At 39.4% G+C, this 15,816-nt stretch overlaps 2 protein-coding genes across 5 annotated transcripts; one reads left to right on the forward strand and one right to left on the reverse strand.

Annotated features, from left to right (window-relative positions):
* Positions 1-1,874: 1,874 nt before the first annotated feature.
* trip13 (thyroid hormone receptor interactor 13) lies at positions 1,875-7,716 on the reverse strand. Its single transcript, XM_034553631.1, has 14 exons — positions 7,573-7,716; positions 7,296-7,379; positions 6,723-6,882; positions 6,479-6,605; positions 5,341-5,396; positions 5,151-5,241; positions 4,977-5,049; positions 4,828-4,891; positions 4,650-4,736; positions 4,353-4,459; positions 4,014-4,167; positions 3,001-3,113; positions 2,800-2,869; positions 1,875-2,719 (listed from the first exon to the last, which is right to left on the reverse strand). Exons 1-13 carry the CDS (start codon positions 7,575-7,577, stop codon positions 2,821-2,823), a joined length of 1,170 nt encoding a protein of 389 aa, XP_034409522.1. The 5' UTR covers positions 7,578-7,716; the 3' UTR covers positions 1,875-2,719; positions 2,800-2,820.
* Positions 7,717-7,736: 20 nt separating this feature from the next.
* brd9 (bromodomain containing 9) lies at positions 7,737-13,011 on the forward strand. Of its 4 annotated transcripts, none has more exons than XM_034553636.1 (17): positions 7,737-7,794; positions 8,492-8,712; positions 8,799-8,924; positions 9,017-9,203; positions 9,295-9,352; positions 9,860-10,004; positions 10,134-10,244; positions 10,359-10,546; positions 10,641-10,773; positions 10,915-10,990; positions 11,071-11,166; positions 11,259-11,391; positions 11,495-11,606; positions 11,728-11,784; positions 11,868-11,967; positions 12,348-12,518; positions 12,736-13,011. In XM_034553636.1, exons 4-17 carry the CDS (start codon positions 9,080-9,082, stop codon positions 12,825-12,827), a joined length of 1,596 nt encoding a protein of 531 aa, XP_034409527.1. In that variant the 5' UTR covers positions 7,737-7,794; positions 8,492-8,712; positions 8,799-8,924; positions 9,017-9,079; the 3' UTR covers positions 12,828-13,011. The 4 variants fall into 4 exon arrangements, with proteins under 4 accessions (XP_034409527.1, XP_034409524.1, XP_034409525.1 ...); XM_034553633.1 differs by having other exon boundaries at positions 7,741-7,891; XM_034553634.1 differs by having other exon boundaries at positions 7,741-7,891; positions 11,074-11,166.
* The last annotated feature ends 2,805 nt before the right edge of the window (positions 13,012-15,816 follow it).

Raw genomic sequence — 15,816 nt, forward strand, 5'->3', positions numbered from 1 at the left:
CCTAATTATCACCATTTCTTTATGCAGCCTGGATCCCAGGATTCTGCCTCTTTACAAGGTATCTCTCTCCCTCATCCTCTTTCTTCCACTCCCTCTAGCGTCCCACTCATACGAATGACATACATACGAGATGAAAAAAAAAAAAAATCTCAAGCAGAAACAACAACCGTTTCTGTTCAGATTGGGAACAGACATAGGGATAGTTGAGGTTGTATTTAAGGAGCAATGCTCACTTGGATACAAGTCCTGGTTTATCATCAAAGGCTGTCATGAGAAGCCCTGACACGGCCTAAGTTTTATGGGCTGTTACGTATCTTTAAACTGGCTGAAGTGCAGGTTTTTTCTAAACGTGCTTCAATCAATGAACTTTAAAATCCTCTAAAATAGCACATCTATGTATATCATAAACTCTTTAAAACTCAATCGGTGAATTCTCCGAGAAATGAGTGAGAGTTTCCATGGATTGGTGTGCAGCTCTGTTCAGTTTTTTCTTAACATGCCTATAAGCATGTGTGTAAGTTAATTCCCTCACTATGTGAATCACCATTGGCGCATGCAGCGATATTCCATTGCTTTCAGCCGTGTACCTGAACAACGGTTGAGAGGATAAATATCAGACTGTTTGTTTTGTTTGGATTTTTGACATCTTGAAGTTGCTTGAAACAGTGATAAAACTCTGTAACAATAAGGCTTTTGAATTTTCTTCTCTGCGGCTTGATTGCTTTTTAAAAGCTGCCTGCTTTTGGAACAACTACTGTCAAAAGAAGAAGAAAAAATGCCTCCAGTCAGAGAAATTATGGTTTTGTTTGCCATGCCCGTTCCTACAGCTCGACCTTTCACTATCTTGCCCTTTTGTCTTTCCTTTGTGTTCATTGATGAAAGGTAGAGCTTCCTTGTGTCATCTCACATAAAAACCCTAAATGATATACTAGAAAAATTGCAGGTGCCAAACAATTAGGTGTAAAAGATACAGTAGCATTAAAAGGATAATTCGCACAAACAGCTGCGTTTCTAGGATAAAATGTTGATCAAGGTCTTGATAACAGTATAAATCATTTGCTTGATCTTAACATCTAATCCGTAAAGATTACATACAAAATGTGTTCTATAGAACACCCAAGAAAGGACATTCAAAGGTGACAAGAGACCGGATAAAGTTGAAAGGAAGCGTGTGAATAAAGATGAAACTTGCGTGAACTGTTGCTATCCTTTTACGTTCAGGAACAGCCTGAAGAATCAACCTTTGAAGTGGAGTGGAAAAGCTGTGCTCAACAACAAACAAAGGGCACATTGTCTGAACCCGGCAGCTGACATGCAAAGCAGCAAAGCATTCACAGAATGCAAAATATGTTCATACGAACAATGGAGCCACTAATCTGTTCGTGTAAACTGTGCATATGACATTTCAATAACTCAACCCTCTTTTAAGTGTTTTGTTTTTACAGGTCAATTTGTGGCAACCACTGGCAAACACACAGTCTGTCAGCGTAAGAATTTATGACTTTGATTCTCCGTCTCATGAAGGAGGACGACTTTGTTCGCTGCACAATACCACTTCGAAGTAACACCGGGAACAGCTTTTTAATTCTAGATGTGCAACTGTACATTTGATATTTGTGGAGTTTTATTATTTACTCATTAAAGATATTTAGATAACCAACATGAGACAGACTTAAGGTCCATTGTAATCTATGTGGGCTTTTTCCACTTGCTGCTGTTATTGTAATTATCACATCTCATAAAATACACTATATAAAATCAGTCTTTCCATGTTGAAAACTGTAAGACAGTATCAGCGCGCCACCAAGTGGTGGCCTAAGGGCTTTGTTCAAATTTCCAAAATGCATCTTCAGCATTTCAACAACACGCAAAAGCATAAACGATACGGTTTATTACAATGCTATATACAAAATAAAGTTGCGATGAACACATATGCAGAGAGATTGAAGAAGATTTGATATACATGAACATTTCTAAGTGATGGTCTATGAGGAACATCCCTTTTTAAACATATTACACATGAATAGTGGTGAAAGGAACATATTAAAGTGGCAGTTCACATTTTTCAACACAAGCTGGTATCGCACATGAACATTAGCTCGATCCTGAGGGTGAAGGCATCTCAGTGAGCTGACAACTTGGATGAGAGAAATGAACAGCAGAACAAGGAACCAGTTAACAAAAACATATTTTCACCTCAATGAGATATCCTCAAACCAATCCATAGATTGAGCTAATGTGTACACAGTGATTTAAATTAAAGTTAAAATACAAATGAACTATCAGTTTAACATGGAAACCAAAAGAACCTGGCACTGTTAAGGTTAAAGCTGAACATTACATAAAACGAACACATTGAAACTAAGAACAGCGTAAACACAGAACATTAAAGCATTGGGTACTCCATCTTAAAGCAAACTGCCTATAATGAAACCAACTTGGTCTTTTAAGATAGTAGCACCAAATGAATTTACCTGAACAGAGACTTGTATTATAGATAGCATTTGTTAAAACAATGTTACTTGCCAATATATTTAACACGTGGCTGCCAAATGAAAGGATTAAGCTTGATAAAAAGAGCTCACAAACAATCATGTGTCAGCCTTTGGGCATTGTAATAAGTTCAGACACCATTGACCAGGTCAGCCTTTCCTGCATCTGTTTATTCCACTGCTTGGTCCATTGCCTCCAGAAACCTCTCAAGCGTTACGGTCGGTGTCTGCAAGCGAACAAACGACATTAAAAAAAACAATAGGACTCTTTCCTTCTTCAATCTGTAGAACTAAATCAAATCCTTACCTTTACAAACAGTTGCGTGGGCTAGAAAAGGTAACTTCCGAGTGCTCTTCCACTTAAACCTTTGCTCTTTCTGGAAATGAAAAGAAAAACAAAAACATTAGCCCCTGGCTGTTTTCAGTTCTCACTGGCACTCAATGCTTTGACTGCAGCACAGAGACGGTGTTATTTGGGTTCTATTGCATTATGGGAGGTGTTACTCACACAGCAATGTTCCTCAGGTTCAGACTGTGTTCGGACACCTCACTCTTTGCAAAGCCCATCGTCTCCAGCTCAAACATGGTGAACAGTTGCTGGCGGGGGTAGACGATCTGGCACTGCACATATCAAGAGAGATACGGGGAATCTATCAACTCAACCTATTCAATTAGATGTTGCTTTTTAACTCTTGCTGCTGACGACCGTTTTTGAAGCATGTTGATAATAAATGTAAATATTACATTATATACAATATATATATATATATATATATATATATATATATATATATATATATATATATTAACATTAAACATTTTTATTTATGCAAACAAAAGCACCAAAAAAAAGCAGTTAGATTTGTTTGTTATTTAAGCCTCAAGACATTTCTGGACTCCACCGTCTTCTTGTTATTAGCGCAATACTTTACTTAATTCTTGCCCTGCCGCTCTGCCACCTTTCCATCACGGTAAAAAAAAGAAAATCCTCTCAGTCATGTTTTGGCAAAATGCTCCATCAAGTTGCTGACCTAAATATTTGGAGGATTTGGAGATGAATGTCTTGCTCGAGGATGCTTCAACACACGGACAAGAGAAGCCGAGGATCAAACCTACCTTTTAATTAGTGGACAACCTGCTCTACCTACTGAGCCTTGCTCCCCACGGCCATCATAATTCTGTCTTGTGTCAAGATATTGACCTAAATGACCAAAACAAAGACAATCCCCCAGTAAACTCGTAAAACTATCATACTCTCTTACGCACCGTTTTTTTTCAGATAAATAAGTTTTGAACACCGGGAATTGTTACAACTTTCTATGGCATATGTGTTGCATCATAACTTGCAAATAACTGCAGAAGGATTTTTACATTTTGTATGCATCTTATTTCTATTTGTTTACTAAGTATGTAATCTTTGTTATAAATTTTCAACGAATATTCTGAATATCACTACAATTTATTCCCATAAAGAAAAGAAAAGAAAAGAAAAAAGAAGAAGAATCGTTGCTGTTGGGTCACCTTCATCAGCTCCTCCAGGCAGGAGAGGTAGATGTTGTAGATGCCCTTCTCAGATGGAGGTCCGATGTACTGCTTGATGTCGGCTCTGTCCACAAACGCCAAGTCTATCTTTTCTGTCACATTGGAGGTCGTCAGGATCACCACGTTGGAATGTCTGAAATCAGACCAAAAGTCAACACAAAAGAACGTGTGTAAATAAGACAAAACAAATCTGATGGATCGATTTCCCATAAACAGTAATTAAGAGTGATTGTGAGAAGAAGAAACTAAGGCTTCCAATGTAATATGTTATAAGAGAGGTTTTTAAAAAACAGTACAGAGACCATTTTGCCTTCTGACCGTTTGATCTGGTCCAGTTGAGTGAGAACGGCGTTGACCACTCGGATGGCGTCAGAGGGCTCAGTTCCCGCCTGGCAGGCACTCCTAGCTGCTGTCAGACTCTCCACCTACCATAAAACATGTTCACTTCGTCACAGCAAAGACACTCTTGAACATGCAATAACTTGAACAACATGTGCACAAGAAGGCGTTCAGTTTTATCTCAAGCATTATTAATGAGGGAATGTAATCATTAAGTTCATTGTAGGGGTTCTCACATAATCAAGTTAATTTCCCTGAAGTGAAGCAGATTTTTACCTCATCAATCAGAACAAACACGAGAGCATCTTTGTCGTCTATCAGTTGTTGGATCTTTTGAAACATCTTTGTGACCAGCTTTCCGCTCTGTAACAAAGACACGTGATGGAAATACTTTCAGTTCGATCTAAAACATGCTTTAATCTAACAATGTAACATAAAAAGAAGTCAGGTGTACCTCTGAGAACCACTTTGAGAACAAACTATGGCTGTTTATCTCGACAAATTGCCCATACGAATACCTGCAGGGAGAAGAGTGTCTTTTGAAAAGAAAAGAGCAGGAACACTTACTGTTAAAGCGTTTCACTGAAAAGAGGATTGACTTACCGACTTGACAGTCTGATTGACAGCTTCTGGGACAGAGCTTTGCACAGTGACGTTTTCCCTGTGCCCGGGGGTCCTGTGTGTAGGCACACAAAGTGATACATCGCTTATATTACGCACATCATCCCTGGGATGACCTCGACTGATAAAAATGACTATTTCTCACTAGTTATTTACCGTGAAGCAGCACAACACGGTTCCACGAAATCAGGTTACTGTCAACCTTTTTGTCTGAGAAGTAAATTGTTGTTGTGATGTAATCCAGGAGCTGCAGGAAAATGAAAACAAATTGGAAGTTTAGCAGTGATAAGTGAAAAAGTTATGCAATCATTTTCTCTCAACTGCTATTTTCATTATTTTTTTGTACCTGTTTTTTGACTCCACTCTCATATACCAGACTATCCCAAATCCCATGGAATTCAGCTGTTAAACAGAGATCAGGTAATTTTAGGAAAGAATTCAGCAAAGATTGAATCAAGCCAAAGCGTATAGATAGATGCACATGAACATAATGAAACATAAAATATAAATCACTTATTACTTTAACTGTACCTTTACAATAACGCTTGAGATAGTCTTTATCTCGCTTTCAATTTCAATTTTCAAAAACGTATCCCTAATCAAGCTGAAAAGATCGCTATAAAACAATTGCAGCTTTCTTCACAAAAGGAAAAGAAGGCTTTGATCAGGTTGGATTCACATTGATAAGAATGGATTACATTAATAGCAGCTGATACCAGATATATTGGGAGGCAGTGCATATGATGGCCAAGAAATTACAGAAAAAGAAACTAGGCTGTGTGTGATTTAGAAACACTGTTTTGTTTGTTAAGAAAAAAATACCATATTATTTTAAACTCTCAAATGTCGATATCTGTATTGGCCTCAAAAGTCCAGTATGAGATATGATAAGATAAAAAAGAAAAGAAAAGAAAGATATAATAAGAAAGTGCATATAGTGAAATTAAGAAAGACTGCTGTAATTGGCTGCCTCCCACTCTGTGCCCACAAGTATGGCAGGCAATACTGTAATTCATATTATTAAGTTTCACACAACCTATTGTTTTTATCAAAGTTACCTCCATTCAAGCTCTATATTTAGTCATATGTTGATGAAAATACAAGAGTTTGTGACATACTGAGGATATGGACAGCATGAATCCAAGCTGACTACAACTCTTCTCTATGAAGAACGACACACTTTTCACAGCCACCTTTGAAGCCTACAGGGAGTGTCAATCAGTTTCTCTTTATCCCTCTGGAGTTTGATGTTCTCATTGTGAGAAGCAGCTGATTCAGCCACACATCTCTGGAGCACAGAGATACAAAGGGAACCCCTTCTCTCCTAAAGAGTTTTGGAGTATCAATTTAAGTAATACTGAGTAATATATTGCATGCCTAAATGATAAGGCATTGGTTTACACTGTAGAATGATCACTTCCTGTATTAAGATTTTCCTGGCTGCCCAACTTCAACTGGAAATGAATAATAATGTGCAGCGTCACCTGCTGGCAGCAACCAGTGATTGGCTGCTGAAAGCTCCTCATCCTCCTCCAAACTGAGCGTGCTGGGTCCATCCTCATTCAAAGTGAAGATGTTAACGGAGACAGAGCAACTGTTCAAATCAAGAGGCTGAGTGGGTGAGAAAAAGAAGTTAAATGAAAAAAATAAACAACTGCAAAGCCTTAGTACTTCGTCTGTTACTTCTGAAAAGATGATGGAAAACATTCACAAACCAAAATTACAGACCTGCATTACCAGATCCTCTAGATCAACTATAGCCACAGATTCCACATGTTTCTGCAGGAAGTCATCATCAAACTCTGCCCATCTGTAGTTTCCAAAAACCATGCTGTGGCGATTCAGTAGACCCAGAACATGTATCCTCACCTCAGACAGTTTAGCTGTGCTGAAATGTAAACATGTATGGGAGAACAGGGATAGCATTTACATCATTTACATTTGAATTTCCTTTATTACCATTATTTAAAAATATATATATAAATGTAGTGTCCTGCTATTTGTTTGTATTGTATTGTGTATATATGAAAACATCGTTGCTGCTGCTTCACACAATTTCCCCTTGGGGATGAATAAAGTAATATCCTATTCTATCCCATTTCATAATTTCCCCACATTGCTGATACCATAACCAGTACTGGTTTAGTCACTTTTCCAATGTAGGTTAACGTTAATTGTTTAGAAAACGTTTTCAGTTCTGACACAAATACCCCACAACACGATTCCTCAGCCTCTGTGCGTCTTTCCTGGGGTTTGAGACTCCATACATTCACTGACTAGTCTACTACTCAGCGAACCCACCTGTGAGATTTAACATGGACTTCCACATGAATGATTTGTTCCTGGTTTTCCGACTCCATTCTGTCAACGTCCATCCCTGTAAAACTGAGGAGAAAAGGGAGAAGTTCATAACTTAAAAAAAACAGGAGTTATTTCCGTTAACCGTAGCTAACATAAGTGTTAGCGTTAGTTGGCGATGTTGTAGCTAAGTTAGCTAACATAGCTGACAAATATTAACACCCTTCAAAGTCAAAGTAAACACTTTGCTACATCGACAAAACCGGAAACCATAACTTACACCATTTACGTTATCAATCTGAGGACTTGCATCAACACAATGGTACTCAAGAAACTATCGACAGTTCGCTGGGCTGTCAGAAAGCCGACAGTCACTCGAAATTAGCGGGCTGGTTTGTTACACCGGAAATGCATCATTTGTTGTGAGTTATCATTTCCGCCTGCCGCGAGCTCTCTTGTTGCAAAAGGGTCATTACGTCTCGACCGACGCTCGCGACCACTGGTAACGTAACCGGAATAAACACGGGTCTTCTAATATAAAAACGGAGAGATGGGGAAAAAACACAAGAAACATAAACCGGAGTGGAGAACTGTTGATGGTACCTGAATGCATGTTTCACTCTGATATGTTACCCCACAGCTTTTGTCCCGGCTAGCTTTATGTTAGCTAGCTTAGCTCAGCTGGGAAAGACAGCATATTGTCATTGTTTTTGTGTACAAATCGACCACCTCGATGCACAACCCACATCCATCTGTTTTAACGTCCTGCTAAAATATTTTCTTGAGTTCTAGTTATTTATAATTAATTTCTTGTCGGTGCCAGCAAGTTATTTAATATATGATACTCGAATTATAGGGTTCATTTTTGAAATTGTAATTAAATAATAATGTACACTTTATTGATCCCATAGTGGGGAAATTATTCTCTGCATTTAACCCATTACCATGGTCTTTTAAGTATTATGGAATTACCTTCAAATAAACAATGCAGTTAAATGCATTAAACCCCAGTTACAGTACAGTGTGTTTTTTTCGTCAGCTTGAGAAGCTACAACGTGAGCTACTCTATTACAATACACAACCTGTTTGGCAAGTAATAACATCACTACAGTATTCCTACCGTACTAATGGCAACATAATTAGACTCCTCCCACAACTTTTCATATTTTCCAACTCAATTATCCCCTGTTTGGCTGTAGACCATGAGGACAAGGCCCTTGAGAAGCCCCTGAAGCTTGTCCTCAAAGTTGGAGGAAGTGAGGTGACAGAGCTCTCGGGTTCGGGCCATGACTCCAGTTACTACGATGACAGATCAGACCACGAGCGAGAACGCCACAAAGAGAAAAAGAAGAAGAAAAAGAAAAAGTCTGAAAAGGATAAAGACAAATATGTGGATGATGAGGAGAGAAGACGGCGTAAGGTTAGTGTACATAAGAACATTATTACTTGGGAATCTATGTTTTGTTCCACTATAAGTTAAACAAATATTTATATCCCATTCTATAGGACGAAAAGAGGAAGAAGAGAGAACGAGAGCAGAATGAATCAGAGGCAGCAGCTTCTACTGCTGCCAGTGCCGGTGTACCTGTTGAGCCTTTTACATTGCCAAAAAGTTTAAGTATTGGATTGGAGGTGAGTAAATTTAACTTAAGCCTGAGAATATGATCAATACATTCTTAATGTTTTTACGGACAAGACACTGACTAATGATCATATCTCATCAGCCGGAAGAGAAGAAAAAGAAGAAAGAGAGAGAAAGAGAAAGAGAGAGAGAGAGAGAGTTTGAGATGGAGCCTGAGCCTGAGCCTGATACTGAGCTTGAGCCTGAAGTGGATGAGTTTCACTCCGGTATGCAGTTGGACCTCGAACAACAAGGAGACAGGCCGGTCCGAGCCTGCAGGACACAACAAGGTAAAAATGGCTCTCTATGAGGAATATATATGTATTTTCACTTGTAAATGTGTTCATAAATATCTGTGTTGTTTACATTTGCCCAATGCAGAAAGTGAATCCACTCCTCGTCAACAACTTCTAGAGCACTTTCTGAGGCAGTTACAGAGGTGAGGAACAAGGATTCAGTCTAATGGCACAGCACTGCTCATTCAGACACCATATGTATACATAAAAAGCCTTTTCCCATGATAATTAAAAAATGAAAATTATATTAATTAATATAATATAATAATTATTTTAAAAAAACGACAATATATATTTTTGTAGGGTGCAATACACATGCCTTTAAGAGTTGTAGGCTGTCAGTCTTCAATCTATTGAAGCATTTATTATTGTGAGTGGAAGGGGAGTATGTTGTGTGGGCGACTTTGCTGTTGTATTAGCCATAAATGGCTGTCAACACTTAAAAAACATTGCACTAAATGTAAATTGGGCCACGTTACGATGCGGACTGGTTCAGAGAATCACAGCACAAGCAAGAGCCATTCATGTTGATTGTATTGACCTGACAGATAACATATACTGACATGATCAGAACACTCAAAAGACAACTCTAAACAAATCTTAAGGTCGGTGCTGTGTTGAATAACATCACAGATCTCTTGTCTTCCCAGAAAAGACCCCCATGGATTCTTCTCATTTCCAGTAACAGATGCGATTGCCCCTGGTTACTCAATGATCATCAAACATCCTATGGACTTCAGCACCATGAAAGACAAGATTGAAAACAATGACTATAACACGGTTACAGAATTCAAGGTGAGGATACTTAAACACAAAGACAGAGTTGGAATGGTAAATATGTATTTATTTTAAGTGTATTATAAAGGGTAAGCAAATGTGTGCAGATCAAGCTTGCCTTCAAACCTGTTTGAACACTGTTTTCAGGCGGATTTTAAACTGATGTGTGACAATGCCATGGTGTACAACCGACCAGAGACTGTCTATTACAAAGCTGCCAAGAAACTGCTACATACAGGATTTAAGATGATGAGCAAGGTAAAGAGGGATTTTTTAGAGTGAATTTTCCCTTGAAAACATCACTCATCATCAACATTTCCCATTAAGTAGACAAAGTTAAGTTGCCACTTTCTTCCTCTGCCCTGTGCGCAGGAACGGCTGTTGGCTTTGAAACGCAGCATGTCTTTTATGCAGGACATGGACTTCACCCAGCAGGGAGCCATTTTGGGAGATGAAGACCTTGCAGCTGATATAGCTCCTCCAGAGATAACCCCCATCCCAGTGGAATCAGCTAAGAAGTCCAAGAAACAACCAGTTAAAGACCTGAAGGAAGTCATCAGGTATTCTTTATTTGTAATATATGGAATAAATCTGCCTTTTTGTGTATAATATCAGTATAATGATCCTGTAACGTTGTCTGTTCTGTTGTTTCAGTTACCTGTTTGAACCAGAAGGAAACGCCTGCAGCTTGACTGACAGTACAGCAGAGGAGCATGTCCTGGCACTCGTTGAGCATTCTGCAGATGAAGCTCGAGATCGGATCAACAGATACATGCCCAACTCCAAGGTTTTGCTCTTAACTTATTGTGTATAAATTGCCCTTCGTACACACTGTTATAACAAGCTATAGCTATATTTTATACATGAAACGAGTTACTTCTTAAGTGCAGTTAGTAGAGATCATTTATTTTCTCTGATCTGTTTTCAGATGGGCTACTTGCGTAAAGAGCCAGACAGCTCTCTTCTGTACACTGTTGTGAATCAGCTGGATCCTGATGCAGAAGGTTTGTTCTCACAATGTCAGTTTTTTAAACATCTTTCACATATTCACTACATTAGTATAATTATTCTTAATGTATTGCAGAAGATGAGACTGATAAAGTGGACCTGAGTTCTCTGTCAAATAAACTTCTGCCTGGATTAACAACCTTGGGTTTCAAAGATGACAGGAGACACAAAGGTTTGCAGTAACGTGAATTTTATAACTAACAATGACTACAATTAGCCTCTAAGACTTACAATGCATAATGCTTTTTTTCTTGCTCTTTGTAGTAACGTTTCTGAGCAGTGCCTACAATGTTCAGACCCTTCAGAAGAACTCCATCTTTCCAGACCTGCTACCTGATGAGGTGGACTCGCTCTATTCAGCCTATGGCGATGACACAGGGGTACAATGTGCTCTCAGGTAGGGGGACTTTGTTGTTATTGGTTAAACCTAGATATGAAAAGATCTCGTGAAAATAATGTGTTCCTGTTTTCTGCTTGTATGTTTTCACTTTCACCCGAAGCATACAGGAGTTTGTCAAGGGCTGCGGAGATGTCACAAAGTGTTGGGTTGACAGGCTTTTGGACAAGATGACCGCAGACGATCACACTAAAGCTGTCAATCAAATCCGACAGGTATCTGACTTATACCTAATATACAGCATTACACACATTACTTCCATCATTTTCTCCAGTGTTGTCTTGACCAATTGTACTCTATATATATGATGTTTATGATGCTTACTTTACATTTCAGAAAAGAAACATTATGCTAAAACCTGATGAAACCAAATCCAACATCTGTGACATGCAGGTATGCTGTCGTCTTTTGACATAGTAATGATACATTTATGTAGTTGGCCGGCTGTCTGAGTGACGCTGTGTATTTTTGTTTAGATGGCAGATGGCACTGGTCTGGGAGAGAGTGGCTCAGTCCTGGACTTCATGAAGAACTATCCTGATATGTCTCTGGATTTATCCATGCTGAACTCATTAGGTGATTATCCCCATCCACACTGAGTGGCTGCATTTACGTGTACATAAACGTAATTATGGTAAAAAGATGAGTATGGCGGAGTCCATGGAAACGATAATCTTGCATTAATGGGATACGGCCCTTTGTCGCATTAAGCGTAACGAATTTCATGTGTGGAGTCGCAGTATTGATGGGCATTATAGCCACGTAATCACCAATCCTATTAAGCTCTTAGTAAAAACTTGAGTTTCACTTTGAAACACAGCAGTCAAAGTACTTGATAGATACATACTGTAACAGAAATATTGTGTAAGATGCTCCACTGTCGTTGCTGCTTTAAATGGAGGTAGTGCATTTATTTGTTCTTTTACTGTCTTACAATGATCTTCCCTCTTAAACAGGTAAAACAGTGAAGAAAGAGCCGGGCAACGAGGAGGGCCAGCAGCACTTTGACGATACAGACAAACTCCTGCAGGAGTTCCAGGAGGCTCAAGTGGACCGAGTCGGCTCCAGGCCCTCGTCCAACGTGTCCTCCCTCTCTAATGCCTCAGAGAGGGATCAGCACCACTTAGGTATCTACAATAGGAAAAAACTAGGTGCACAGAAAGGAGCACTGCTAATGCTTTTTAGCCACAATTTAAACATCATATTATTGTTGTTTGCATGCTAACATGTCTTAATACCTTGTTGCTGAGTATCAACTAAACCTCCCCTTTTCTGTAAAATTGCTTTCATAGAATAGTAACATCAGTGCAGCAACATAAGAGCCCTATCTTCTTTATTTCACAGGAAGCCCACCACACCTGGACCAGTCTGAAATGGTTCATGATCCCTACGAGTTCCTGCAGTCTCCGGAGATAGAGAGCACAGCCAACAGCTGACCACACACACTGCCATTTTGTTGTGTTGGTGTTAACAGCACTGGGTACTTGGTCTTGGACTGTTTAAACACCGCGGAGACAGCAGGAGCTGTTTTAAAGACCCAATATGATTGCAGAGTGGTTGTAGTGTCATTGTATGGTTTTGTATGAGTGCAACAAATAAACGCTTGCACCTGTGTATATATATGTGCGTGGTTCAATAAGCATATTCAAAACTATTTTGTGCTGCATATATATATATATTTATTTATTTATGTGTGTATGTACAATGCATCCGGAAAGTATTCACAGCGCTTCACTTTTTCCACATTTTGTTATGTTACAGCCTTATTCCAAAATGGATTAAATTCATTATTTTCCTCAACATTCTACACACAACAAACCAAAGTGAAAACTTTTTTGCAAATTTATTAAAAATAAAGAACGAAAACATAACATGTACATAAGTATTCACAGCCTTTGCTCAATACTTTGTTGAAGCACCTTTGGCAGCAATTACAGCCTCACGTCTTCTTGGGTATGATTCCACAAGCTCGGCACACCTATTTCTGGGAAGTTTCTCCCATTCTTCTTTGCAGAACCTCTCAAGTTCCATCAGGTTGGATGGGCAGCGTCGGTGCACAGTCATTTTCAGATCTCTCCAGAGATGTTCAATCGGGTTCAAGTCAGGGCTCTGGCTGGGCCACTCCAGGACATTCACAGAGTTGTCCCGAAGCCACTCCTTTGTTATCTTGGCTGTGTGCTTCAGGTCATTGTCCTGTTGGAAGATGAACCGTCACCCCAGTCTGAGGTCCAGAGCGCTCTGGAGCATGTTTTCATCCAGGATGTCTCTGTACATTGCTGCATTCATCTTTCCCTCAATCCTGACTAGTCTCCCAGTTCCTCCTGCTGAAAAACGCGCTAGCATTCAGGCCAAAGAGTTCAATCTTTGTTTCATCAGACCAGAGCATTTTGTTTCTCATGGTCTGAGAGTCCTTCAGGTGCCTTTTTGCAAAAACTCCAGGCGAGCTGTCATGTGCTTTTTACTGAAGAGTGGCTTCCGTCTGGCCACTCTACCAAACAGGCCTGATTTGTGGAGTGCTGCAGAGATGGTTGTCCTTCTGGAAGGTTCTCCTCTCTTCATTGAACAACACTGGAGCTCTGTCAGAGTGACCATCGGGTTCCTGGTCACCTCCCTGACTAAGGCCCTTCTCCCCCGATCGCTCAGTCTGGCTGGGCATCCAACTCTAGGAAGAGTCCTGGTGGTTCCAAACTTCTTCCATTTCCAGATGATGGAGGCCACTGTGCTCATTGGGACTTTCAATGCTGCAGACATTTTTCTGTACCCTTCGCCAGATCTGTGCCTCAATACAATTCTGTCTCGGAGGTCTACAGATAATTCCTTGGACTTCATGGCTTGGTTTATGCTCTGATATGCCGTGTTACCGGTGGTACCTTATATAGACAGGTGTGTGCCTTTCTAAATCATGTCCAATCAACTGAATTTAGCACAAGTGGACTCCAATCAAGTTGTAGAAACATCTCAAGGATGCTCAGTGGAAACAGGATGCACCTGAGCTCAATTCTGAGTGTCACGACAAAGGCTGTGAATACTTATGTACATGTTATGTTTTCGTTCTTTATTATTAATAGATTTGCAAAAATTTGCAAAAAACAGTTTTCACTTTGTCATGTGTAGAATGTTGAGGAAAATAATGAATTTAATCCATTTTGGAATAAGGCTGTAACATAACAAAATGTGGAAAAAGTGAAGCACTGTGAATACTTTCCGGATGCACTGTATGTATGTATGTATGTATGTATGTATGTATGTATGTATGTATGTATGTATGTATGTATGTATGTGTATACATATATATATATATATATATATATATATATATATATATATATATATATATATATATTGCTGAGTCCTCAGATGTGTGCAGCAATACACTTCCATGCAGGCTTTCATTGAGCAACGCTTGCCATTGTCTCCGTGTGAGAGAAACAATAGGGAAGTGAAAATAAATCAACATGCCTGCAGTACACAGAGACACTCCGTATGTTACAGAGACATGTAAGATGAAGTCAGCTGTTAGAGGATTTCGGCTTTATGTTTTGCAGTTCTCTGTTGCTCTCATGGATATATGTTGTCATGTTTGAGGGCCTTATATTCTCCAGATTGAGTTTGACCAGCACGCTAGATGCGCAGATACTCGGTGAGTCAGTGAAGGGCCACAATCAAAACAAAGTGCACATGCGCAGTAGGACTGTTTCCATAGCGCCGCTCCGACCTGCTGAGTGAGTTGGTTTTCCAACTTGAGATACAACATCAGAGGTCGTCGGGAGTCTTTTCATCGTGGCTGTTTCTTACTCGCGTTGTCCGGGTTATGCGTTTTTGTTCATTATGAGACTTTTGCTTATTGGAGCACGTGCTCTCCTGATAGATTAATCATGTGGTGTCATGCAAGATTTCTCCGTCTGTAATGAAACGGGAGCAACTTGTTCTCACCTCATGGTCGCTTCCTTTCAACTGCAGAAGTAAGTAATTCCACATTGATTAGACCTGCATATAACTGAAATTGTTGTCATGCATTTATAGTTTTGTTAATTATTTGAACAGTGAATTTAACACAACATGCGGGGTGAGCTTATAGCAGACCACCTTTTAACTGAACATTAACGTTAGTTACTTAATAAATCAAACAGTTGGACGATTATTTGCGAACATATTTCACTAATTAGTCAACGGTAGTGATGAACGAAAAGCATTATAAAATCCCACAACTTATAGTTTATTTTCAGGTTTTGTGTCGGGCACAAGCCCAGGAGCAAAACGTGTGAGCAGAAGGCTTTTTACAAAGAAAGGGATGAAGCACTTTGTTTAACTCTTTTTCTTTGGATCAGCTGTTTTCTTAAGCTGTGTGACAATATCCTCCAGCGCTGCCTCTGTCACACATGCAGCTCGGCCAGTTTACCTAAAACTAATGCAATTTAATACAGC

The sequence above is a fragment of the Cyclopterus lumpus genome, chromosome 16, assembly GCF_009769545.1.
Source record: "Cyclopterus lumpus isolate fCycLum1 chromosome 16, fCycLum1.pri, whole genome shotgun sequence".
In the NCBI taxonomy this organism is placed as follows: domain Eukaryota; kingdom Metazoa; phylum Chordata; class Actinopteri; order Perciformes; family Cyclopteridae; genus Cyclopterus; species Cyclopterus lumpus.

Excerpts from the sequence above, each read along its gene's own strand:
- trip13 (XM_034553631.1), bottom strand. Across the intron at positions 4,892-4,976 it reads TCAATCAGACTGTCAAGTCG|GTATTCGTATGGGCAATTTG; the intron begins GTAAGTCAATCC and ends TTCTCCCTGCAG. Across the intron at positions 4,168-4,352 it reads CAACTGGACCAGATCAAACG|ACATTCCAACGTGGTGATCC; the intron begins GTCAGAAGGCAA and ends GTCTGATTTCAG.
- brd9 (XM_034553633.1), top strand. The coding sequence starts at position 7,843 with ATGGGGAAAAAACACAAGAAACATAAACCGGAGTGGAGAACTGTTGAT. Across the intron at positions 11,167-11,258 it reads AGATGACAGGAGACACAAAG|TAACGTTTCTGAGCAGTGCC; the intron begins GTTTGCAGTAAC and ends TGCTCTTTGTAG. Across the intron at positions 11,968-12,347 it reads ATCCATGCTGAACTCATTAG|GTAAAACAGTGAAGAAAGAG; the intron begins GTGATTATCCCC and ends CCTCTTAAACAG.